At 43.9% G+C, this 27,312-nt stretch overlaps 1 protein-coding gene and 1 non-coding gene across 2 annotated transcripts in view; both read right to left on the reverse strand.

The window, feature by feature from the left end:
• Positions 1 to 8,077: 8,077 nt before the first annotated feature.
• Positions 8,078 to 27,312, reverse strand: part of LOC124613956 (glucose dehydrogenase [FAD, quinone]-like) — a 39,476-nt gene continuing 20,241 nt past the window's right edge. The window contains exons 5-8 of the mRNA XM_047142734.1: positions 22,963 to 23,434; positions 14,981 to 15,324; positions 11,765 to 12,203; positions 8,078 to 8,223 (exon numbers count right to left, since the gene is read on the reverse strand). Coding sequence (XP_046998690.1) covers positions 8,170 to 8,223; positions 11,765 to 12,203; positions 14,981 to 15,324; positions 22,963 to 23,434 — 1,309 coding nt within the window. The 3' untranslated portion in view covers positions 8,078 to 8,169. The remainder of the gene's footprint in view (positions 8,224 to 11,764; positions 12,204 to 14,980; positions 15,325 to 22,962; positions 23,435 to 27,312) is intronic.
• Positions 11,225 to 11,299, reverse strand: Trnas-uga. Its single transcript has one exon. It is a non-coding gene; the product is annotated as a tRNA-Ser (tRNA).

Consider the following 27,312-nt stretch of genomic DNA (forward strand, 5'->3'; position numbering starts at 1 on the left):
CTTGTGGTGCTTTATATTCAGATGTTATGTTGCGTGATGCAATCGTGTACAATGTAACTGATGTCAAACTTAGAGAACGGATTTTTAAATAGTCAGATCCATCATATCATTACATAGTGCAAATTCTAGATCAGTATGATTTAGGCGCCGTAGCGGCGGATACATTTGAGCAGCCACCAGTTTGTCGGGTTGAATCGTCCCTTGCTCTCGCACGCCCCAGTGAGCAGCAACATCATGCACGCACCAAGCAGCATAAGCAGTTCTCTAAACAGGCGGCTACATCAGTGAACAGAATTAAGTCATGCCCTCAGTGCTATTCACGGCACAAACACCAAGATCGCCCGTCCAGACAAGCACAGTGTTACGCTTGTGGCAAGAAAGGTCACGTACAATCCGTATATTTGCAACGGATCAAACTTAAGAATTCCACCCTCTCACAAAAATCTAGTCACAAGGCCCATGTAATGATAGGCAGTGTATTCAGAGCCTGCTGCAGGCATTAGAAAAACTAGCAAGCAAACAGTTTCTTCAGTGCTACGCCAGTCCAACAAACTTTCTGTTCATTTGCATCTTGGTGGGAAAAGGTGTGAAATTTGAGTGGGAAACGGGTGCCTCTGTTACATTGCTTAATCGTAACACATATGAACTGTTAGGCTCCCTATTCCTGTCTAAAACTAGAGCGCACCTGACGGCTTGTAATGGCCAAGACATTCCCATTCTCGGAAAATGTACTTTGCCTATCATGTATCGCTCACATACTAGAACTGTGACTTTCACTGTGCTACAATCATGCGATTGTGAGAATATATTTCGCCTTGATTCGTTTGATTTGTTTGGCTTTCAAATTCAGGACAATGTGTTATCAGTGACTGCATTCAATACAAAAGACAATGTAGGTAGCTTGCTGAAATAATTCCCTGAATTCTTTTCTGAAGGTCAAGGCAGACTAACAATTTTGTTGCACATATTATTATGGAAGACAATGCTCAGCCGAAATTTTGCTGGGCCAGAACTCTTCCCATTGCATTATAGGACAATGTGGCTGCTGAACTTAAAGAATCGCGATATAGCGGAGCTATTGCGCCCATGCAAGCCAGTCAATGGACAAGTCCACTGGTTTTGATCCCCAAACCTCCAGGTCGCATTCGCCTCTGTGTTCACTTTACGTTTACAGTCAACCCACAAACTGTGATTGATACTTATCCATTGCCACGCGCAGAGTATCTCGTGGATAGATTAGGCGCTGGTTGCAACTTTTCAAAAACTGATTTCCACGACGTGTATCTTCTGATACTACTGGATGAAGAATCTCAAACCGTGTGTGTTGTGAACACTCATTTGGGCTTCTTTAAATATTTGCATTTGCCTTTTGACAGCGCTTCTCCATCTGCCATTTTCCAACGGTATATGGAACAGCTGACTGCTCAAGTACCAAACCCTTCAAACTATTTGGACGATATCGTCATAGCAGGTCGTACACCTGAAGAATACATTGCAAATTTGCGTGCTTTTTCTCGCGTTTTATTTGATGCATGACTAAAGTGTAAACTCGACAAGTGTGATTTTTTTTAACCTGAGTTGCAGTACGTTGCTCATGTCATAAACAGTCAAGATGTACATACTCTTCAGTCACATTTGTTAGCCATAGGTGACCTTGCAGTGCCTCGCAATGTCACAGAATTGCAGTCAGTCTTAGGGAAAATGAACTATTATATTCAGTTCATGTAGAATGCTGCAAAAATCGCAGCTCGACTGTATCGCTTGCGTCGCAAGAACGTCCCCTTTGTTTGGACATATGAGTGCCAAGAAGCTTTTCAAAAGCTTGCTCAGTGACCGATGCTTGGTTCACTTTGATCCTGACAAACCAGTTGTGTCGCAAGTTGACGCTTCCTCTTACGGAATCGCACAGATTTGTTGATAAAGGAAGGCCTATTGCTGTCGCATCAAAAGTGTTGTCCAAAGCTCAGTGTAACTATTCGCAAATAGAGAAAGAGGCATTGGCTATTGTGTATGGTGTCAGCAAATTCCACCACTATTTGTATGGCAGAAAATTCTACTTACTGAAGGATCACAGGCCACTTCCTGTTCCTGTACGGACTGCCCAAAAATTGCAAAAAATTGACTTTGTTGTTGTCTCAATACCAGTACGAGATTGTGTATCGTTCGACAGCTCAACATGGTAACGCGGACTCACTTTCACGTCTTCCGATTGGCCCTGATACAGACTTTGACGCTTCTGCTGCATCTTATTGTCACATCGATGCTCACGTTCTCAGTTGCTTCAAACCTTTCCTCTGAACTATAGGAAAATAGCACAGGCCACAGCAGCTGATTCATATTTGAATATTTTGCTAAGATACATTCGCACATCTTGGTTTTGTTCGTTACATAGCATACAGAACTCCGTAGTGCGCCGATACTTTGCACTTTGGCTTAGCCTCGCTATACAGCAATGAGTGATTCCTGTTCATACTGACAGAGGACAGTCACGTGCGTTAGTCCCCAAAGCTTTCCAAAAAGAAGTGTTGCAGTTACTTCACCAAGGACACTGGGAGACTGTTCGAACGAAACAGTTAGCGCATCGACACTGTACTTGGCGGGGTATGGACACCCAAATAAAACAGATGACGTCACAGTGTCACGCATGTGCGGAAAATCAGTCCGCTCTACCACAAAAATTCTCTTCTTGGTTTAAGTCGCAATCACCATGGCAACGTGTGGACATAGACTTTGCGTTTCCTTTTTGGAACAACCGTTGGCTGATTGTGATACACTCTTTTAGCAAATTTCCTTTTACTGTGCCAATGAACCCGACAACGTCATGTAGCAAAGTTCAGGTGTTGTCCTCTATTATTGCCTTGAAGGTGTGCCTGAAGTCATAGTGTAGGAGAATGGCCCTAAGTTCACGTCGAATGTATTGGTCTCACTGTTTAGAGGCACAAAACGCGTGGGTGTTTTCAGCTCGTTACTAAATGCAAATAAGTAGGAGGCCGAGTTGATAGGAGCTGAAGGAGTCCAGGTTTCAATAATATGCGGTACGGCACACTGTTAGAGAGAAGGATTATTATTCAAGAAACACATGAAATTACTTATCTTCAGTAGTTTGTAGGACTGCAGCTGCGGCTGTGAACTGACAGTCTCGTAACATGGAATACCATGAACTAATACAACATATTCTCAGGGACTAAGCCTGATGGGCCCTCCTCAGAGAATCAATGAAAACATTACAGAGCTGGCTGAGGGCTGATTATGAAAGTGCATCTGCCTAGGTTGAAATCTAGCTAAGAAGTGAACGAGGCACACTCCAGTTCCGTCGACCTGCACAGCCCTCTATAGAGTGCACTATGCTCGGCAGACGACGGGCTGCCAACCTTGTGTTGGCGCGGCGTTGTAGTAGTATCTGTGGCAATGATACTACAAAATGAATTTGAAACATTGTGTGATGGCAATGGCATAAGGCGTCTAACTAGTGCACCGTCCCATTCCCAGTCACACCGCGTAACGGAACATTTTGTCAGAACCTTCAAGCAGCAGATGGCCAGACTTCGCACCGACACACAGGGATAAGCATTGCAACTGTTTCTCACCTCCTATCGTTCGCATCCACGAGATGGACCATCGCCGACGGAATTGCTTCAAGGCCGCTGCCATCGAACACTGCTCTACCTGCTTCACCCTCCTCATCATCCGGCGCTGAAGGACGGCCGCAAGTATCGCTTCACCCTGCATAATATTGTCTTTTACAGGGATTTTAGCGGCAGCAGACGGTGGGCGTGAGACGAGCTCCTTCATCGTCTTGGCGCACGCATGTATCTCATTTCACGCCCAGACGGATTGTAGGGCCAACATCGTAATCAAATTCGCCACTGTCATGTGCACGCTGATCCCTCTCTATCTCTTCCCCCAGAGTCACGGATCCCGAGCACAGCGCGGCCACAGCAGCCGCCAGAGGGTGTCATTAGACACAGCGGGATGACCCCACGGAGACGGAGCTTTCGCCTCCTCTTGTCCTACCCATGGAGGTGGACCCGCCCACGCCGCAGCGGCCGACGCCTTCTACATCTTGGTGTGGGCCTCAGGAGGAGGGCGCATAGTCTTCTGGGCGTTTCCCGTGGGACGTTTCGACCAGAGCAAAGGCCGGTTGGCGGGGCACGACCGGAAATCTGACGTCCTCTGCAGCCACAGTTTCCGGCCCGTCAGAGTGTCCACGCTTCTCCCTCCTCCCCCGCCCCCCCTCTCGTTGCTCGCTGTCGTGCTCCATATACGAGGACGGCCCATCGCCTTAGGGGGGCGGGGGGGGGAATGTTACGGCGTAAAAGTCAGCGCCGGCACGCCAGTCGGGAACGACAGAGAAGAGAAGGATGTGAAAAGACGTCAGCCAATTGCACGCTGACTGACCTCCTTCCAGGACGATAACGCGACACCAGCACCCCTTAGGTCAAGATGACATAGCCGACTGGTGGCGGCCCTCTTCGGTAGCAGCTTCAACGTTAGCCAATTCGTTAGCCGAGGCATAATAGCCTCTTCAGTATCAATCTCTACGTAACTCAGTTATAGATGAGCAGTCACTGCAGTTCAGTTTACAAACTGTTGTTAGTAGCGCTCACTAGGACCAGAAGCGTTACTTGTATTTGTCTATTCTGAAGAAGACTGATTATTTTGCATGTCGTCCTTTGCTTGCTACACATCTGTGAAATTGCACTTGTGGATGATCGTATATAAAGGAGTACAATAATTCTCAAATCAAAGTTAAGTATTGGTATTTGTTTTGTTGTAATAAAACTCATGAATACGAGTTGTTTATTTGTTTGTCTAGCGAACCGAGTGATGCAGGATTCCTAGACACAACACAACAATTATAAAAAGTCTACCTAACCAAGAGCTGCATACTTGCAACACTGTATTGCAACATGCCCCACTTTGCCCCACCACATAAATCACAAGTAAACTTGCCGACAATCTCTATAAATCAGTTATTACATTGTTAAATTACGAAATGGAGCTATTTATCACTTGTGAAATTAAATCTATGTCACCAATATGTACATATAAAGTTTTTAAAACTATAAACAGTTACTCACCAATCACGATTTAGATCAGAGAAAGAGAACACAGAAGATATCGTCTTCTATCGCCAACTCCGACCAACTCCGATCATCACAGTGAAGATGCCTACCCACGATAGCAGCGCCTGATAAGATACTTCATGAAAAAATGCAAATGTTTCAATGTATCCATGTTGCAACATGCACTTATCTCCACTACAGCTATGTTTTCAGCCTCTGAGGTTGATTGGGACATTGCAGTGCATTGCAAGATATGGTGTACCCTTGCCTTCCTTCCGCTTCCTTTGACCTTTGGACTGAGCTGTCAGCCCATTTGTAGGAGAACAACAGTTTACTTAACTTAGACTCCGCACCACGATTCAGCTTGGCGCAACAAATCACCGCCAGACGTGAAAGAAACGATGAGCGGCAGGATACTTCTCCGTACGACTGACGGGTGAACCCCGGAGCTTTGCATTTGCGTCCGGACACTTACCCACTTTTTTATGCTATTTCTACTTGATTACTAAACTTTAGAAACCAAAATTTCTCCTTTAAGAAAATTATGCTGGAATAGCACAATTCTCTTAAAACACAGTGTTAACCACAAGGCCGTTCATAAAAATAAATCTTAAAATTAAACCGCTTCTGTTACTGAAAACCTAAACCGTCTTGGAGGTTAAGAATTCGTCATAAAATTAAATTCTTCCTGCAAAAGGAACGCGTTCTCAGATAAGATTTTGAAAACCAAAACCTGCCTAAGAGCATAAAAATTAACTGAATTGTTCGTTGGTCCCCTCCCCGCGTACTGGTCAATAGAAATTTCGCAGAATGTGAAACTTTAGTTCTCTTACTCTAAATAAAATTCCTCTTTCCGAAAATGTTCACATCATACAGCTGTTACATTTCCTATGAACTAGCTTTTCATAAACCGAAACATCTCTTCCAAAATAACAATTTATATATGTGTTCTCCACATATTATCAGAATTTCAGAAGTTCATGTCGCACAACTGTTACACTTCATATTAACTATAGTCTCATAAACCGAAAGATCTGTTCTAAAATAACGAATTATATGTAAGTGCTCTTCATATACACACACCAAAGAAGTTTTGCGTCACCCCGGTTCTCAGAACTTCTGAAGATAGACGTTGACTGCTGATATTTTATCACAGACACAGTCCCTTTGACAGTTCAGAGATGTCACGGCTCGTGTTGTCTGTATTTCAACCATGCCTAGACGCTCAGTACCGCGGTTCGATCGCGTCAGCATTGTTACTTTGTGCCGGGAAGGGCTCTCAACAAGGGAAGTGTCCAAGTGTCTCGGAGTGAACCATAACGATGTTGTTCGAACATGGAGAAGATGCAGAGAGACAGGAACTGTCGATGACATGCCTCGCTCAGGCCAGCCAAAGGGCTACTATTGCAGTTTATGGCCGCTACCTACGGATTATGGCTCAGAGGAAGACTGCTTTTCGTGCAGCCATAGGACGTCGTGTTACGACTCAAACTGTGCGCAATAGGCTGCATGATGCGCAACTTCACTCACGACGTCCATGGCGAGGTCCATCTTTGCAGCCCAGCAACATGCCGAATGGACCGCTCAGGACTGGCATCACCGATGAGTGTCACGTATGCCTTCAACCAGACAATCGTCGGAGACGTGTGTGGAGGCAACCCGGTCGGGCTGAATTCCTTAGACACACTGTCCAGCGAGTGCAGCAAGGTGAAGGTTCCCTGATGTTTTGGGGTGGCATTATGTGGGGCCGACGAACGCCGCTGGTGGTCATGGAAGGCGCCGAAACGGTTGTACGATACGTGAATGCCATCCTCCGACCGATAGTGCAACCATATCGGCAGCATATTGGCGAGGAATTCGTCTTCATGGATGACAATTCACGCCCCCATCGTGCACATCTTGTGAACGACTTCCTTCAGGATAACAACATCGCTCGACTAGAGTGATCAGGATGTTCTCCAGACATGAACCCTATCGAACATGCCTGGGATAGATTGAAAAGGGCTGTTTATGGACGACGTGAGCCACCAACCACTCTGAGGGATCTACGCCGAATCTGCCGTTGAGCAATGGGACAATCTGGACCAACAGTGCCTTGATGAACTTATAGATAGTATGCCACGACGAATACAGCCATGCATCAATGCAAGAAGACGTGCTACTGGGTATTAGAGTTATCGGAGTGTACAGCAATCTGGACCACCAACTCTAAAAGTCTCGCTGTATGGTCGTATAACATGCAATGTATGGTTTTCATGAGCAATAAAAAGGGCGGTAATGATGTTTATGTCGTCTCTATTCCATTTTTTTTTTTTACAGTTCCGGAACTCTCGGAACCGAGGTGATGCAAATCTCTTTTTGATGTGTGTGTTGCCACAATCCTGTGACATTGGATCATCCTCTCGTGTATTCATCACTTTCCAGTTTTTTCCCATGCCTGCACCAGTTCAGAGTCAGCTTATTATAAAACGATCTTTCGGAAGCCAAGTGGTGTATCCATGGCATTTAAATGAAACTGTCTTATGCCTTTTCATCAGCTCTTTACTGCTTTTTATCCTAACTCGACTAAGGCCAAAAGAAGGATTTTATTGAAAATTTGTCCTATAGTTAATCCCGCGGTAGTCAGAAATTATCGAACTCTGATGATTGATGTAATCAAGCTATTCCTAGAAAGCTGCAGATTTTGTCTTTGGAATGAAGGCTACAAAGTTACCCGTATCTAGATATTTACATCGTTTTATGCCGTAGAGAAATGCTTCCAATCTGGCAGTAAGACATGTTCATTTCGTATGTAATTTCACGATGTCGGGATATGAATACAAATTTTGTTACTCGTCCGCTTGCAAACCTGAAACTGACCCTCACTGAGTCACACACTGAGTCAACAAAAGTAAAATTTTATCTTAACACTTACATCTTTTTTTATATACCATAGAGTCAAGGCCCGAAGTGGATAAACGATGTTGTTTGCTTGCGAAAGTGAGGTTGAAGGAATAAACAAAACATGTCCGTATTTTCATAATATTTAGCTTTTATTTAAACTTGTATAGCTTCGAGTTACAGTACGGTAGCAAGCCTAGTGTTGAGCTATTGTTGTGCTGTATCATCCCCAGACGATGCCGGCACTGCTGTGAGACGGCCACGAGTGATGTGCATCCTGTGGAAAAAGAAAGGCAGAATTATTAACCATAACGTGGAACAAAACGCCAACACGTGTCAACGTGAAGTTCATGTGGAGCTGTCGTTGCAGAAGGCTTCGGAAATTATCACTGCATGATGGATAGTACATTGTGGATGAAATACATCTCAAAACTATGGAATACGCCAAGACAACTTGTGAATGAAATAACGGGGTATAATTATTTTGCGGAAGACTTCGAGTTTCTAAGGCTCATTTGTAAGTAAATGATAACAATACGGAGACCCCTTCCAGTACCGTGGTATGTGAATGTCCTCATTAAATATGGATGAAACTTTTAATAAACTCTAATATGTCGTCTAATCCATTGTATTTTATGTTTAAAAGCTTCAAAGGACGACGGGCAAATTCACCCAAAAATGTCTATAGGTTTCTGCATGACCGTTAACCTCTTTTGTAGTGACCTGAGACCTGAAAAACATTCTATCACTGTCTCTGTCTAAGTATAGCTTCGAAGTAACTGCGTTGTCTCAAGAGCTTTCCCTGGTCATCTGTGTTACATTGTTATATTTATTTTCAATGTCTTGTTGCAACGATAAATGCTTTGGTACCTAGTCAATAATTGGCAAACTCGTTCGTTGCACGGCTGTTCCTCAAAGAAAGGATTAACTTTAATGAACAGAATCTATGTACTGTCCATTAATTGTGCAGCTGTAATGTCTTCAAATGAGCAAATGTCAAAATATAGAAGTATTTGTACACAAACTCTCGATACGCCTGAGAGAACGAAAGAATTGTAGATACCGTCATATTGGCGTCTAACATAATAGTTATACATAATGCACCTCATTTCCACCGACATTTCGGAGGCTGTTCAGAGATATTTTATGAGCATTTTGATAGAAGGGACTCGTGGTCTCTGGTGGCTCATTACACAGTAATTGCGTTTTCTTTTATTTCTTACGCCCATTTATCTTTGTATCTGTATTATACTGAAAATATCTGCACAACAGTATAATTATGGGCAGTATGTGCTGTGTGTGTCGTTTAGAAACAACCTTTTCCCATTCGCTCATGGTACTTTCTGCTGACCACAGAAATACCCACTTCACTCTTCGCCCTCAAGCTTCTATTCAGTACTGCTCGATTCTGTATCGGTTTCCTTTTTGCGGCAGTGTTAGTTGTATGTTAACAATGATATACAGCAATATGAAGAGTTGGTCGTTATGCACCTCTTGTGTGGATTCACTGAATGCAATGGTACATCAGCTAAACGATGCTGTTCTGAGAAGTTCCCGCAGAAATGGCAACTACATCACAGTGATTTGGCATCTGTCAAAGCGTCGACCGAAGTTCTCAGCTAGATTTCCTTCTGCAACTTAACCAATCTGAGCTTTTGCTCTTCTTTTACAGGCCAATAAATACTAATCTTTCTTCATTCAAACAGTTATTACGAAGACACCGTGAAACATAACTTGACCGCTTCGGACGTAACATTCTAAGAAGGAGAGCAGTGGTAACTAGATGCATTTAAGTTTCACGCTTTCGAAAACGTTTTAATTCAGTACTACAGCGACACCTGCCGAAGAAAATCCGTGTTCATTCAATATACTGGGTGTTTCAAAAATCTACAACATAGCTTCAAGAATGGATTCCTCATGTAAAAACAAGAAAAAGCTATCGAGTAAACATGGGCTCTAAAATGCCCACCTTAAAAACTACGAACACGTGTTCTATATAAGAGATGTGTTTCACAGCAGCGAAGATCAGCAAGAGCTCATAGCTCTTAAAGTATGCATTTTAGAGCCTATGTTTATTCGATTCTTTTTTCTTGATCTGGTCCATACTCTCTCCCCCGAAAATATGGAGGGCAATAAGCTAACGGTAGAGGAGATTTGTTTCACAGTATCGAAGATGAAGTGCTCATGTCACTTGAGACATGTATATTAGGACCCATGTTTATCAGACTTTTTTTCTTCTTGTTATATAAGGAAGACGTTCCTGAAGTTTTACCGCTGGTTTTTGTAACACCCCGTATACACCGGGTTACGCCTATGTAAACACACCCCTTCTTCTAGGACACCTATCATAAAGTTATTTCGGTCCCGGCGGAGGTTCGAGTTCTCCCTCGGGCATGAGTGTGTGTGTTTGTCCTTAGAATAATTTAGGTTAAGTAGTGTGTAAGCTTAGGGACTGATGACCTTATCAGTTAAGTCCCATAAGATTTCACACACATTTGAACATTTTTTTAAAAAGTTATTTCGGATGAGCCCCACGTGGAAGTGTAATAAGCCGTTACTGTTCAGAATGATATACAATCTTGGATATAAAGTGGTAGACTTACTACTGTTTCTCTTAGTAATTTTGATAACGCAACAGAAACGGTTTGCAGCACGTGCACTAGCCGAAAGGTTACCGCTGAATCGTAGAAAGTGGTTACAGTATTGCGAAATGCTCGTGTGATTGCGACGAAATAAAAAGTAAAATAACTTACAAACAAATTAAATACCATAGAGTTAGCGGGTAGTGGCAGTTATAATCTTACACTTTTCGGAAACGACAAGGTTCTGTACGAAGAAAGTGTTATCTGCTAAAATTTACTGTACTGTCCAGTTAGATTTTGACGAAATATTAGTCTTACACAAAGATTGACTGGCCTTTATGTAAAAACCTTGAAATTGTGCACTTCACGAAATGCGTGTTCTGTACTGGAATGCTGCTCAAAATTGCGAAATTCATTTCATGTACACTTTGCTAAATATTCCGGGCTGTTTCTCCGTTACCGAATGAATTTTTTGGAGGTGCCCACCGTGACGTCACTGCTATGCACGGGAGCACGCGGAAGCGAAATTTTACTTCAATCAGTAGCCAGTGTGTATATCGGACCCACAAAGAAACTGCAAACCCCTTGAAGATGTCCACCGCAGATGGGTACGAAACATTGGGTTTCCAGAGGAAATGTATTAGACCACGGTATAACAGATCGAAATATTGAAACTTAGTGGCAGATTAAAACTGTGTGCCGGACCGAGACTCGAACTCGGGACCTTTGCCTTTCACGGGCAAGTGCTCTACCAACTGAGCTATCCAAGCACGACTCACGACCCGTCCTCACAGCTTCAATTCTGCCAGTACCTAGTCTCGTACCTTCCAAACTCCACAGAAACTCTTCTGCGAACTTTTCAGAACTAGCACTCCTGGAAGAAAGGAGAGCTTCTGTAAAGTTTGGAAGGTAGGAGACGAGGTACTAGCAGAAGTAAAGCTGTGAGGATGGGGCATGAGTCGTGCTTGGGTTGCTCAGTTGGTAGAGCACTTGCCCGCGAAAGGCAAAGGTCCCGAGTTCTAGTCTCGGTCCGGCACACAGTTTTAATCTGCCACTAAGTTTCATATCAGCGCACACTCCGCTGCAGAGTGAAAATCTCATTCTAGATCGGAATATTCTTATAATCGTGAAATCTGCAAAGCAGTTTTCGAGATCTGAGGAGAATGAGTGTAGGTGTAGGAAGAGTCAGAATCTGCTATTCTCCCTGTGGAAATTAGTACGTAGTCTGGCTCTCACCCAGGGCTTGTCGTGATGAGCGTCATGTGCCGAGTGGTGGGAGGCTTCACCGTGGTGGCTGCCTGAGCTGCCGCCCCAGTTGCTGCCCGAGCCGCCATAACCGTCGCTGACGCCGGGCCAGACGGGCTGGCTGGAGCCGTTGGAGCCGTTGGAGCCGTTGGAGCCGCTGGAGCCACTGGAGCTGGAGCCACTGGTGTCCGCGTTGTCCTCCTTGATCATGTCGGCCAGCTTCTCTGCGGCCATCACGATGGCGGCCGTAGGGTTGCTGTTGGGCACGCGCGGGAAGATGGACGCGTCGACGACGCGCAGGCTGGAGACGCCGTGCACCCGCAGGCGCTCGTCTACCACGGCCAGCGGGTCGGACGCGGGGCCCATCTTGCAGGTACCCGCCTGGTGGTTCTCGGCACCCGTCGCCCGCTTCACCACGCACGCCCAGTAGCTGTCAAAACCAAGCTTTTTGTCATTACGCGATGCCTCATGCTCAGGACTGAGTTCATTGACTACATGTTCGGCAAGCACCCCAGAGAAGCCCCTTGAAAGAACACACTGGTCCCTTTGGAGCACTGTTATTGCTGTACAACTACCAGGCGTTCGTGTAACCGTGTACTGCTAACTCAAAGATAGAAGTGGTATGTATGTGCTAGTTGGTTGTATGGAATCCGTGCAGTAAGATGGATGTGGAATAATGACAGGAATTGTCGTCTTTGAACGTGACCGTGACCACACACTCAGCGCAGCCGCCCGACTTGTTCGTGTATCACCGACCGCGGGCCGAACAATATGTTTACAAGAAATGGTCTCCCATTCACACATATATAAGGCGGTGGTAGTAAAAAAACAGTTAGCGGGCACGAGTGTCACGCATCGTCAATGATCGTCGGGTTTAAACCAAACAAATTCAACAAATATAAAATTTGCAAAAATGAGTTACACACTTATTTCTAAACTTCTAAATGAGATAAATCTATTGCAGTACACGGATTTTGTTAGAACTTACTATTCATCTGTTTCATCTTCCACACAAAACTGTGAAATTGTTTTAAACTCGGTACCTGTAAAAACTAGTTTTGCCAAATGTGATCTACTGCTTATGGCAGACGTTTATTGTTAGTTTTCGACAAAGTATCTCACTACCCTACTCCCCAGTCAGTGGTCACTTGTGTCCACAGCAAGAATATTTGATACCGTAAAAAAAGGAATTGAGAAAAGTTAAAACCATAACATTTCCATCACACTATCATGAGCAACCGTAGTACCCGTATGGTTCTGGGTGAGAAGTGGCCTGTGTACGATTTAAAGACCACTTAACAGTTTAATAAAAGAGAAGCTACAATTCTAATTCTTATTTATTTAAAAGAAAAAAGCCCAGTGTCATATGCAAAGTTGAAACAACGAACTTTTCCTCTCCGATCATTGCTGGAAGTTCAGAAAATAACGTGGTTTGAAGGACGTCGATCAATCTCCTTTCATAAAATCTTGAAAGCATGTGAATGTCAAAAAAGCTGACGATGTAAAGAAACTAAAGGGATTGTTTGGTATATTTTTAGGAGAAGCCCGAGAGTTCTATAGAAAAGCTCTAGAATGTCGTGATGAACACGACAATGAAAATAATGGAGTACAGTACCTTAATGAAAAAAATGCAGGTAAATTACTATTTGTGAAGAAGGTTGAAATAAAATAGAACATTAGTGCTACAAAATAATTAATTTGTATGTTTCAGTTTTGGAAAAAGTCCGTGATTTTTACATATTTTTTTATTTTCGACTGAAAGCTCATAGAAATGTTTTTCCTCCGTTGTACTACGTATCTAGAGTCTATCTGTGAAATATAATTTTGTAAAACATAAGCAATGTGCAGTGTTCAAGAAGTTCAATAAAATGAGTTTCCTCAAATTTCTGTTTTTTGTAAATGTTGACTTTTATGTAAAAGGACCTCATAGTTGCTGTTATCAACGAATTCAGGGCCATCACAACCAGTTTTCGAACGAACATTGCGAAGGGAATTGTATGCAAGGAAAACATCAATTCGACTTCCTCTCAAAAGGCAAACTTTGAGGTTTGCCGACGACATTGTATTTCTACCAGAGACAACAATGGACTTGGAGGAGCAGTTGAACGAAGTGTACAGTGTTTTAAAAGGAAAATATAAGATGAACATCAACAAAAAGCAAAAAAAAAAAAAAAAGATTAGCTTAACGTAGTAGAATTACCTCAGGTGATGCTGAGGGAATTGTATTAGGAAACGAGACAGTTAAAGTAGTAGATGAGTTTTGCTATCTGGGCTGCAATATTACTGTTTATGGCCGAAGTGGAGAGGATATAAAACGTAGATTGGCAATGGCGGGAAAAGCGTTTGTGAAGAAGAAAAATTTGTTAACATCGAATACAGATTTAAGGGTTAGGAAGTCTCCTCTAAAAGTATTTGTACGGAGAGTAGCCATGTATGGTAGTGAAACACGGACTCTAAACAGTTGACAATAAAAGAATAGTCTTTTGACACGTGGTGCTACAGAAGAATGCTGAAGATTAGATGTCTTGAACACATAACTAATGAGGAGGTACTGAATAGAACTGAGGAGAAAAGAAATTTGTGCACAACCTTACTAAGAGGTCGGTGGTAGGACACTTTCTGAGATGTCAAGGGATCACCAGTTTAGTATTGAACGAAAACGTGGTCACGTAGGGGGCAGGAGTAAAAATATTAGAGGAAGACAGGAGTTGAATACAGCAAGCAGATTCAGAAGGAGTTGCAGGAGTTGTTCGGCGATGAAGATGCTTGCACAGAATAGAGTAGCATGGAGACTTGTATCAAATCAGTCTTCAGACTGACGACCACAACAACAACAATGTTGGTACAAGACAGGAACACACGGGAATGACCAAAATAGGCGTGAAACTGAATACTTAGAAGAGAAAGATGCTCGACACACAGTCGATAAATACTTTTAGATGGGTTTTTCTCTACCTTTCCACTGTCAAGACACGGATTACACTAAAGACAAATTAGCCACAACAGGAGCTCAAAATAACTACCCAAATAATTCTGTTTCTCTCATTGAAACGTCAGAAGTAATCACGCAAGGACTAACATCACACTCTGTTCTCGCAGATGTTAGCTGCCAGACCAGCCTTCAGGAATCGAGAGTTGCTTCGGTTCTAACAACCTGGATATAGTTGTCAAGAATCACAATAGCTGTTGTTGTGATGCCACTGTTACCTGTCAGAACCGAATTCGAGGTCCTCGCAGCCGTCGACGGGCAGATCGTTGATCTGGAATCCCCACTGCTGGAGGGCTTCAGTCTCGGTCATCCTGATGACGATCTTGATGCCGTCGACGAGCACCTGGACGTCCTGGTCCTCCTGCAGGTAGTTGGGCTGCAGGATGGGGTAGTCGAGTGGGTTGGACGAGTTGAGGCGCAGGTAGCCGCGGCTGAGCGGGATCACGTTGGTCGGCCGCGCGCTGATGTAGCGCTTGCCGCAGTCGTCTGCGATCTCTCCGGATGTGCACTCCAAGGGGTTGCCGGTGGCCGAGCAACGCGCGCTGTAGCCGTCGAAGAACACCTGCGGACACGTGTTCCTCGTGAATTTTCCACGTCAAAGTGGGAACCGAGAGATAGGGAGACAAAAAGGTCCTAATGGAATCCCAGACGTTACAAGGTGAACTCGAACTTCAACGATGAAATTTCGGAGGTTGTTTAGGAACATTTTACTCACCAGTAGGTTATGACTAGAACTACTAACATCTTAGCATACTATTTATTTAACAGTTGCTGCACTACCGGCCTTATGATGGTGGTCCGTAATTTGAACAATACATGTAAGAGAACAGTTCTACACTTATCGTTTACTACACTGCACACTGACAAAACATATGTAACACACTGTGAAAAAGGTGTTCATGTTACGTCTGAGGGTTGCTGCATTACTTCTTGTTTTGTGTAGTACATTTTGCCTTGCCGCAGTGGCTACACCGGTTCCCGTGAGATCACCGAAGTTAAGCGCTGTCGGGCGTGGTCGGCACTTGGATGGGTGACCATCCAGGCCGCCATGCGCTGTTGCGATTTTTCGGGGTGCACTCAGCCTCGTGATGCCAATTGAGGAGCTACTCGACCGAATAGTAGCGGCTTCGGTCAAGAATACCATCATAACGACTGGGAGAGCGGTGTGCTGACCCTACACCCCTCCTATTCGCATCCTCCGCTGAGGATGACACGGCGGTCGGATGGTCCTGGTAGGCCACTCGCGGCCTGAAGACGGAGTGAGTAGTACATTTTGGATGTAATACACGGTGACTGAGCTGCCCTTACCTCTGTGTGTTATGCAGCCCGCAACTCCTTCAAAAACCATGTGCGAGATTTTGATATCCTCTCACTCACCTTGCATAACCTACTAGTCCTACAGAAAAAATGAACATTTTTTCTATGGGGCTAACAGTTTGCATGTAGTGAGTGAGAGAATATGAAAATTTGCACGTGGTATTTGAAAGCGTTGTGGGTAGCATAACACCCAGCGGTAGGGGCAGCTGAATCCTCCTGTATATCGGAAGAGCAGCTGAACAGAATGGTCATCGCCACGAAAGGAGGATATGAGATGGATATTGACGACATTGACGGAAGCATAACAAGTGTAATGCGATGTAATCGAATGCTGACGGAATTAGATTATGAAACGAGGGACTAAAGGTAGTAGATGAGTTTTTCTGTATGGGAGTAAAATAACTGATGATGGCTGAACTACAGAGGATACGAAATGTAGCTAAGCAATGGCAAGAAAAGCTTTTCTGAAGAAGAGAAACTTGTTAACGGCGGATGTAAATTTAAGTGCTGGTAAGTTTTTTCTGGAGGCATTTATCTGATGTGTAATCATGAACAGAAGTGAAACGTGGACGATAAGAATTCAGACGAGAAAAGAATAGAAGCTTTTGAAATGTTGGGCTACAAAATAATGCTGAAGATTAGAGGGTAGAGAGCGTAACTAATGTTTTGACCAGAAAATTTTTTTTGGCATAACCTGACAAAAAGAAACCTTCGGTTGACAGGTCATATTCTGAGACATCAAGGAATCGTCAGTTCAGTATTGGAGGGAAGTGTACGGGAGTGAAATTTGCAGAGGGAACCAAGAGACGAATACAGTCAAGAGGTTCAAATAGATGTAGATTGTAGCAGTCATTCGAAGATGAAGAGGTTTGCACAGGCTACAGTACCGTGGAGTGCTTGAAACCAGTCTTCGGGCTGAGGACCACAACAACAATTTCTTTCTCACTACTATGAAGGATTTTCGCAGTACCAAAAGTCGTTCTTTTGGCAAACCGAATACGTCATTATTACACTATTACTCTGTAGTGAACCACTTATACCAAAATACTCACAAAATATCCACGAACAGTCTCCGAAATATGGTTGTTGGTGTTCGGTTCACCACAATTCTCTACCGAGAGAGCAAGAAATGCACCTACGTGGCCATTTTCAACGATAATTTTGCAAAATTCTATCTTCAAGTACGTTATTATAACTATAGCACTGTCAGAGTCCCTGGAAAGCATTTTGAATAGCATCCATAGCATATTTTGATCTAATTTTCTCTGTGACTTAGACAAGTAGAAGAGTGTTGAAATCTCAACATTCAAAACATTAGGTTTCAACCGGGTGATGAAGAAAGACTGGCTTTGGAAGAGCATGCAGCGCAGTGTGTCATCACTAAGAAGTGAACGCCATTAATGAATGGAGCAATTAGCTCGAATGAACGCTTTTCACTCGGTTTCAATAAAATTTGTGCCAACACCTCTTCAGGAACAACGGCTTGATGGAGCTATAATAGCAAGAAACTTAACAGGAACAGTGAGAAATTCAAAACTGAACGAGAAAATTTAGCATGAACATAACTTTTATGATTACTCCTACGGAGCGTATTCCGGTTAAACTGGAAAAACGAAAAAGGACTGCTTGTTAATTGAACATATGTAAAAAAATCGTTTCTTTGACGACATTGTTGGTTTTGCTTCTAGTGGAAACAAACTTCAGTGACAGAATAGCTTAATAAAGCAATCTTGAAAGTAGACTTGAAAATCAGTTAAAGCAAGAAAAAAATAATGTACAATGAACTTACCGAAAATAAAATAATACAAATTAACATGAAGTCTTTGAACAAACACATGATTTTTTTTAGGGCAGTTGAGGACAACGGCTAGATGGGCAGGAAAAAGAAGCAAACTCAAGAGCTAACATGGACTGGAGTGTTTTTGGTAAAGCAAATAAGGTTCCTTGCTATACTCCAAGAGATATGAAAAAACCGTGACGACGGCCTAATTGGTGGATGCCATCAGAAAACATGCACAAGCGACATGGCTACATTTCATTTAGAACCGTAATATATGGAATAGTTCTGAAAAGACGTTTGTCCAGCAGTGAACGTCAAATCACCGTAGTGAATATACAATGGAATGAAGAGTCTTAGTAGGGCCTGTAGCAGTCGTAGATGAAGCAGATAGTATACTGTAAGAAGACGTGCACTGAAATGGAGTAACAATAAGACCGCGATTAATTCTACACTCGCAGTGAGCGTGGACAACTGGCGAGTGTTGTTCGCAGGCTGGACTGAAGAATGTGTCAGCTGCTGCAGGAAAACTGCCCTGAAGCGGACATGCACTGGTTAAACACAGTAACTGTCAGAAATGCATACACTGTGTTATATTGAATGACAGCAAAAATCTGGAGGTACATTCGGTGTTAATCAACTAGAGTACACAACGCAATGTGCCATCGCTGGAATTCTGCATTTCCCTTGCTTTCATCCATATTCATCCACAACAAAGAAACAAAACTACTACTGAAAGATAATCATCACAGTTACGTGGTATAAACATATACTTGGCGCGACGTTAAGGATATAAAAGGAAAACGACCTAGCATTTCAATATGTTCCAGGAACATTTGTTAAAATGTATCACAACAATGGTGTTCATAGTAATGACTAGGACGTGTTTACATCAACCAAAGTTTCCATTGCATCTAAAAACAGTGAGCCTTATAGTCGAATGGTGAATACTGCATAGAACGTTAAAATGTTGATAAAAGTTGACAAAGTAATAGGTTACGGAATTTCGGACTTGTTGTGTGACTGGACTGAAGAGTTTCTAACAAATAGAACACAGCATGTCATTCTCAGCAGAGAGGAATCTTCAACTTTGGGCATACCACAATAGATTGTAATAGGACCATTACTTTTCACAATATACAGAAACCAGCAATCGGAAAACATCAGGAGCTTCGTAACGCTTTTGACAGACGATGTTATTGTATACGGAGAAGTCACAACACCAGATAATTACATCGAAGTACAAGAAGACCTGCACAGGATTGATACTTAGAGCAAGCATTGTCAGCTGACCCTTAACACAAACAAATGTGAAGTGCTGCACACAGGACGGCAGGAGGACCAATCAGTGTGTGATTACACTATTGCAAAACAACCTTTGGAAGCAGTCATATGTTTAATATACCTAGAAATAAGTGTACGGAGCAGTTTAAAGTGGAGCGATCACATAAAACTAATCGCAGGTAAGGCAGTTGCAGGATTGAGATTCATTGGAAGAATGCACAATAACTCTAGTCCACCCACGAAGGAGGTACCGTAGCTTACAAAATCTTCGTTCGAACAATACTTAAATATTGCTCGTCAGTCTGGGGTGCGTACCAGTTAGGATTGATAGAGGAAATATTCAACATCCAAAGAAGAGCAGCACGTTTCGTTACAGGCTTGTTTAGTAAGCGCGAAAGCGTCACAACCATCCATAGCCAACTGCAGCGAAAGACGCTGCAAGAGAAGCGAACTCCATCACGGTGTGGTTTACTGTTAAAATTCCGAGAGCGTACGTTCGTAGAAAAGTCAATTAATATACGAGGGTGAGTCAAATGAAAACCTTAAATTTGTAATAACAAATCGAAATTTCGCGCCATTATGCTGTAAGTTGGTAAGCGTGCTACAAACAGCGTGCAGAATGGCCTGTAGGTGGCAGCATAGTGCAGATAAACACACACCGTCTCAGAATCAGTGTAAAGATGGCTGCCCCACTTGCGACTTGCACCAGGGAAGAACAGTGTTCTGTTATTCCGTTTTTGCGTAGTGAAGGTGTGAAACCTATTGAAATTCATCGACAAATGAAGGTTCAGTACGGTGATGCCTGTTTGTCACAGCAGCAAGTCTACGAATGGAGTAGGAAGTTCACAAATGGTGTGACTTCAGTGGAAGATACACGTCGTCCAGGTCAGGCACAACGAGTTGTGACTCCACAGAACATTGCAGCAGTTGAAGCCATAGTGAAGGAAAACCGCCGAGTGACACTGAATGACACTCCAGCACGTTTACAGATTAATCATGAGTCAGCACACCACACTGTGCATAATGTGCTCCAGTTTCACAAAGTGTCTGCAAGATGGGTGCCACGGCAGCTGACTCCTGAAATGAGAGAACGACGTGTTGATGCTCGTGAAGAACTTCTTCGGCGCTTTGAACGAGAAGGTGATGGCTTCCTTGCAAGAATCGTTACTGGGGACGAAACCTAGGTTCACTTCCACGAGCCGGAAACGAAGAGAGCGAGCAAGGAATGGCGCCACTCCTCATCACCAAAACCAAAGAAGTTTCGAACAGAACCATCAGCAGGGAAGGTCATGCTGACTCTCTGTTGGGACGAAAAAGGCGTCATTTTGGAGCATTACATGCCTAGAGGGACCACTGCCACCAGTGCATCATACACAGATCTCCTAAAAAATCATCTGCGGCCTGCAATCAAATCAAAGTGACGTGGATTGCTGTCAGCAGGTGTCCTTTTGCAACATGACAATGCGAGGCCCACACTGCCCGTACAACAGTTGCAACAATCACAGACCTGCATTTTGAGTGTCTTTCTCATCCACAATACTCACCAGACCTTGCCCCAAGTGATTTCCATATGTTTGGACCACTCAAAGACCCAATGGGAGTGAGAAGTTCCGTTCTGATGAAGAGGTACGCCACGCGGCGCATGAGTGGTTCCGCGGACTACCAAAAGAATTTTTTTCTGAAGGAATTTATGCACTTTGTAAGCGCTGGAAGACTTTCATTGAGCGTGGGGGAGATTATGTTGAAAAGTGATACAACTTTGTATCACTTCTGCACAATAACATTTAAAAAAATATTTAAGGTTTTCATTTGATTCACCCTCGTACTGCTTGCTCCTATGTATATCTCGAGAAAAGACCATTAATGTAAAGGTAAAACTAACAGTTGTGAAGGAAGTACTTTCCGCCACACACTGTAACGTCGCCTGCGGAGTTTAGACGAAGATTTTCATATGCTGACAAACATATCGTTGGAAAAATCCCCAGCATTTACTGTTGATTTATACAGGGTGTTACAAAAAGTTACGGCCAAACTTTCAGGAAACATTCCTTGCACACAAAGAAAGAAAATATGTTATGTGGACATGTGTCCGGAAACGCTTACTTTCCATGTCAGAGCTCATTTTATTACTTCTCTTCAAATCACATTAATCATGGAATGGAAACACACAGCAACAGAACGTACCAGCGTGACTTCAAACACTTTGTTACAGGAAATGTTCAAAATGTCCTCCGTTAGCGAGGATACATGCATCCACCCTCTGTCGCATGGAATCCCTGATGCGCTGGTGCAGCCCTGGAGAATGGCGTATTGTATCACAGCCGTCCACAATACGAGCACGAAGAGTCTCTACATTTGGTGCCGGGGTTGCGTAGACAAGAGCTTTCAAATGCCCCCATAAATGAAAGTCAAGAGGGTTGAGGTCAGGAGAGCGTGGAGGCCATGGAATTGGTCCGCCTCTACCAATCCATCGGTCACCGAATCTGTTGTTGAGAACCGTACGAACACTTCGACTGAAATGTGCAGGAGCTCCATCGTGCATGAACCACATGTTGTGTCGTACTTGTAAAGGCACATGTTCTAGAAGCACAGGTAGAGTATCCCGTATGAAATCATGATAACGTGCTCCATTGAGCGTAGGTGGAAGAACATGGGGCCCAATCAAGACATCACCAACAATGCCTGCCCAAACGTTCACAGAAAGTCTGTGTTGATGACGTGATTGCACAATTGCGTGCGGATTCTCGTCAGCACACACGTGTTGATTGTGAAGATTTACAATTTGATCGCATTGGAATGAAGCCTCATCCGTAAAGAGAACATTTGCACTGAAATGAGGATTGACACATTGTTGGATGAACCATTCGCAGAAGTGTACCCGTGGAGGCCAATCAGCTGTTGATAGTGCCTGCACACGCTGTACATGGTACGGAAACAACTGGTTCTCCCATAGCACTCTCCATACAGTGATGTGGTCAACGTTACCTTGTACAGCAGCAACTTCTCTGATCCTGACATTAGGGTTATCGTCAACTGCACGAAGAATTGCCAAGTCCATTGCAGGTGTCCTCGTCGTTCTAGATCTTCCCCAGTCGCGAGTCATAGGCTGGAATGTTCCGTGCTCCCTAAGACGCCGATTAATTGCTTCGAACGTCTTCCTGTCGGGACACCTTCGTTCTGGAAATCTGTCTCGATACAAACGTACCGCACCACGGCTATTGCCCCGTGCTAATCCATACATCAAATGGGCATCTGCCAACCCTGCATTTGTAAACATTGCAGTGACTGCAAAACCACGTTCGTGTTGTTGCTACGTACTGATGTGCTTGATGCTAGTACTGTAGAGCAATGAGTCGCATGTCAACAAAAGCACCGAAGTCAACATTACCTTCCTTCAATTGGGTCAACTGGCGGTGAACCGAGGAAGTACAGTACATACTGACGAAACTAAAATGAGCTCTAACATGGAAATTAAGTGTTTCCGGACACATGTCCACATAACATCTTTTCTTTATTTGTGTGTGAAGAATGTTTCCTGAAATTTTGGCCGTACCTTTTTGTAACACCTTGTTTAAATACCTATGAGGCCTGGATATACCAGAGAGCCGGCCGGGGTGGCCGAGTGGTTCTAGGTGCTTCAGTCTGGAACGACGCGACTGCTACGGTTGCAGGTTCGAATCCTGCCTCGGGCATGGATGTGTGTGATGTCCTTAGGTTAGTTATGTTTAAGTAGTTCTAAGTTCTAGGGGACTGATGACCTCAGCAGTTGAGTCCCATAGTGCTCAGAGTCATTTGAAGCATATACCAGAGAACTGGAAGTACCTGCAGGTCGGGAACTCCGTTGGTGGCGTAGGAAGAGAGGAAGAAGCCGGTGGTCTGCGTGAGCCCGGTGCTGGACATGGGTCCGTCGCGGTTGGTGAGGAACTCGGCGATGGAGTAGTTGGTGAGCACCTCGGTGGAAGATTCGTTGATGTAGAAGCCGACGCCCACGGAGACGTGGTTGTGCAGGTTCTGGCCGACGCCGGGCAGGTCGTGCACCAGATCGACGCCGACGCTGGCCAGGTGGTCTGCGGGGCCCACGCCGGACAGCAGCAGCAGCTGCGGGGAGCCGATGGCGCCCGCCGATAGCACCACCTCGCGGCGCGCCTGCACCGTGTGCTGAGTGCCGTTCGAGTCCAGGTACTGCACGCCGTACGCCTTCTTGGTCGCGGGGTCGATCAGCACCTTGGTCACGTGCGCGTTGATGCCCACCTCGATGTTGTCGCGGCTCTCCGCCGCCGGCCTCAGGTACGACCTGCAAGTGAGCGCGGGATCAGCTACCGGGGATCAGCTACCGGGCCTGTGCGTCAGAGCACAGCAGGCACCACGGTGTCCACGAAGGCGTTACAGTTAACGTCTCATTCTGTAAAAGCATGAATATACGCAAATCTTCTTTTAGGGAGGGCTTTCAACAAATAATGTATCGCAGTTTTTCCCGAACAATTTCGGTTGCAAAAATGCGGACTTTAGTGAGGGACATAGGATAATATTCCTGCTTCAGCTCCTACAGTTCCATGGAGTTCCGGTAGCTGGCGGCGCTATATGTAGCCTTGAAAATGGCGTCTGTAACGGAGGTGCCTTCCAAGCAGAGAGCTGTCTTCGAGTTTCTTTAGACGGTAAACAAGAGCATCGCAAATATCGATAGGCGCTTGTAGAATTTCTACTGAGAACTCGCAGTGTACAAAAGTACGGTGAGTCTGTGGGCGAGACTTCTGTCATCACCGCAGCAAGACCGCGCAAACCTGTCCGATCTCTCGCGAGCCGACCGGCTGTGGCTCCTGCAATGTTGTAACGTGCGAACCTCTCATTCGAGGTGATCGACGGATCGCAGTCAGACACCTCGCTGGTCAATTGGACGGCTTTGTTGGTAGTGCTGACACACTCGTCCACTAGTTGGGGTACTCAAAGGTGTGTGCATGCTAGCTTCCTCGCCGCGTAACAGAAGACCATAAAGAGCAACAAAGGACCATCCGCGCGGATCGTGACAATTTTTTTGTCGAACTTCGTCACGGGAACGAAACATGGTTTCATCACTTCGAACAGGAAGCAAAACGACTACCCGTGGAGTTACGCCACACAATTTCTCCTTCAAAGAAAAATTTCAAAGCTGCACACTCAGCTGGAAAAGTCATGGCGAAGGTGTTCTGAGGGTCTGAATGGTTTATTCTGTTTGATGACCTCCCTCATGGTGCAACGATCAACTCCAAAGTGTATCATGCTATCCTCAGAAAATGGAAGACACGACTTCACAAAAGACACGACTTCACAAAGTGAAAACGACCTTTGTTAACTTATCCACGACAATAAATGGCCTCACACAGTCTGACCACCCTAGAGGAGCTCAGAAAGTTTCACTGGATTGTTCTTCCTCATCCACCTTACAACTCGAATCCCGCACCTTCCGATTTCCATCTGTTTGGCCCAATGAAGAATGCACTTCGCGGGAAGTAGTGCATAGCCAATGGGAAGGTTATTGATGCACCAAGACGGTAACTCCACGTCGACCAGTAGCGTGGTACCATCAGGTATACAGCCCCTCGCAGTAATATGGCATAAGGTCGTCGCATAGAACGGAGATTATGTTGAGAAATGGGGTGTCGTAGCCAAAAGAATGGGACATAATATGATGTATTGGAATCCTGAATCCAATCAATGTGCTTTCAGGAAAAGATGTGGTGCATTACTTACTGAACGCCCCTCGTACAGTCTATTTCCTTATGGCGATATTGATAATCTACTAACAAGTCTTGCTCATTAGATGGTTCTGCAAGTATCTTCATATGTGTATAACTACTGCACCCTAAATCCTGTTGAACATTTTTGCTGTTGTCATGCCCTGGACTCCCTCTTCAACCTGTACACTTCACATTTACCGCCATTGTCATATTTACTATTTCATAGGGATTCGGGATATATCTTCTCAGCCTCTCCCTTCTGTTACTCTTGTTCTACCACAAATTAATTGACTTCCCATATCGATACAGAACCTCTTCATTACTCAATCTGTCGAACAGATACAACCTTCATAACTCTTAAAGTTATTTTATATGCTAAATGCTTTATTTTTTTTTTTTTAGAAAACTCGTTCCCAGTCTACATTTTACACTCTCATCACATCTGCCTTTTTAAATGACTCATCGCCTTATTTCAATGCCTCATTTCCTAATTTAGTTCATACAACACCACTTGATTTAATTCGACTACACTCCATTATCCCTCTTTCACTTTTGTTGCTTTTCATCTTACATCTTCTTTTCAGGACATTTATCATTCCGTTAGACATTACTTCAAAGTCCTTTCCTGTGTCTGACAGAAACATTGTGTGATCGGCAAACCTTTTATTTCTCTTTTCTGAACTTTAACTCGCTTTCCAGATCCCTCTTTGCTTTCCTTTACTGTTTGCTCAGTGTACAGATCGAATAACATCTGAAATCTCTTACAACCCCTCTCATTCCATTCTCAACTAGTGCATCCTTTTCATGTCCCTCGACTCTTACAACTGCAGTCTGGTTTCTATATAAGTTGTAAATAACCATTCACCCGATGTATTTAATCCGACATAGCTTCAGAATTTCCATTCAATATTATTAACTGTTTTGCTAAATCTAGGAGAGCTATAAATTTCAGTTTTCCTCTCTGTCTTTTAAGACAAGTCGTAGGATAACATTACTTTAAGTGTCCATACACATCTCCGGAACTAAAACTGGTTTTACCCCATGTCGACGTCTACCAGTCGTTCGTTCTTTTGTACATTATTCGTGTCGGTTTACTTTAACTCGGTTAGCTAATGTCGTGAAAGCTCCTACCCATTAGATACCTCATAAAAATTGTGAAATTCTCTGTACTGAGTAACAGTAACTAGAATCAGTACGCTGAATAATATTTTCAGCGTGTGTAAAAAGCTGCCGGCCAGTGTGGCCGTGCGGTTCTAGGCGCTTCAGTCTGGAACCGCGTGACCGCTACGGTCGCAGGTTCGAATCCTGCCTTGGGCATGGATGTGTGTGACGTCCTTATGTTAGGTTTAAGTAGTTCTAAGTCCATGGGACTTATGACTTCAGATATTAAGTCCCATACTGCTTAGAGCCATTTCTTAAACTCAAAAAACCATTAAATGGGAATCTTGCACACAAAACACGTTGAATGGTTGAGACGAAACGGAAAGATAGCCCAATCTTGGACTGACTTATATACTTTGATTCCCCACGCTTCACGAGAGTGACCCAACAGCGAGCTGATAGTCTGCACCCGGTCTATGAGGACACGGCTGCAGTGTGCAAGAAGACATCAACATCTCTCCCTTGACCCGATAAAGAAAATTATACAAACAGAACTGTGTCTACTCTGTTGCGTTATCAGCGTACACTGTCCCTCATATCTCTCCTCGACCTTAACGTTCTTGTCTGAACAACGTGGCAGAAACACCCGTTCCCATCAGAGGAAAATCCTTTTTGTCCCTCGTCATCACTCAGCCGCTTTCTCAAAGTCCTATAAAGTAGCACGAACCTAACTGGAATGACCTCGCTCATTATAACAGAAAACTGATTAAAATCTCCAGCTTCAAGACATAATTAATGACATATCTACAGAAGCAACAATTATGTCTACGTTGTCCTTGTACAAAGTTTCTTCCAACCCGATATTTCTCATTTTCCAGTGCAGTTTATCAAAGTTTGTTTCCCTCAGAACTCGCTATGTCAGAAAATATCGCTTTTGCACATACATTTGTTTCTTTCACTATCACTATTGTCATTATTATTATTATTACCAGTGGTATTAGCAGCAGTAATAGTACCGATACTAATAGTGTAAAATTTATTAGCTCTTAGTCAATACAGAGTCTCTACATACATTCAAATCATTTTTATTCTATGAACACTATTTTATTACTGTTTTTCTTATCGAAATAGTAGTTGTTTTTTAAGGTGAGTATTATGTAAAAACTACGATAAGTATGAAAGCTGATTAGGTTAACCCTTTCGTGAGCCGTGGGAAACATGCTTCCCACTACAATGAACTCGCTCCTAGTCCCGTGGGATTCACAGTTCCCACCTCTGTATGGTGCTACTGCCTAGTGAACAGTATAGGGTACTACTTCCAGTCGGAAGTTCCCGCCGTTTATGCTGTACCTTCACG

Source organism: Schistocerca americana, chromosome 4 (assembly GCF_021461395.2).
Source record: "Schistocerca americana isolate TAMUIC-IGC-003095 chromosome 4, iqSchAmer2.1, whole genome shotgun sequence".
Taxonomy (NCBI): domain Eukaryota; kingdom Metazoa; phylum Arthropoda; class Insecta; order Orthoptera; family Acrididae; genus Schistocerca; species Schistocerca americana.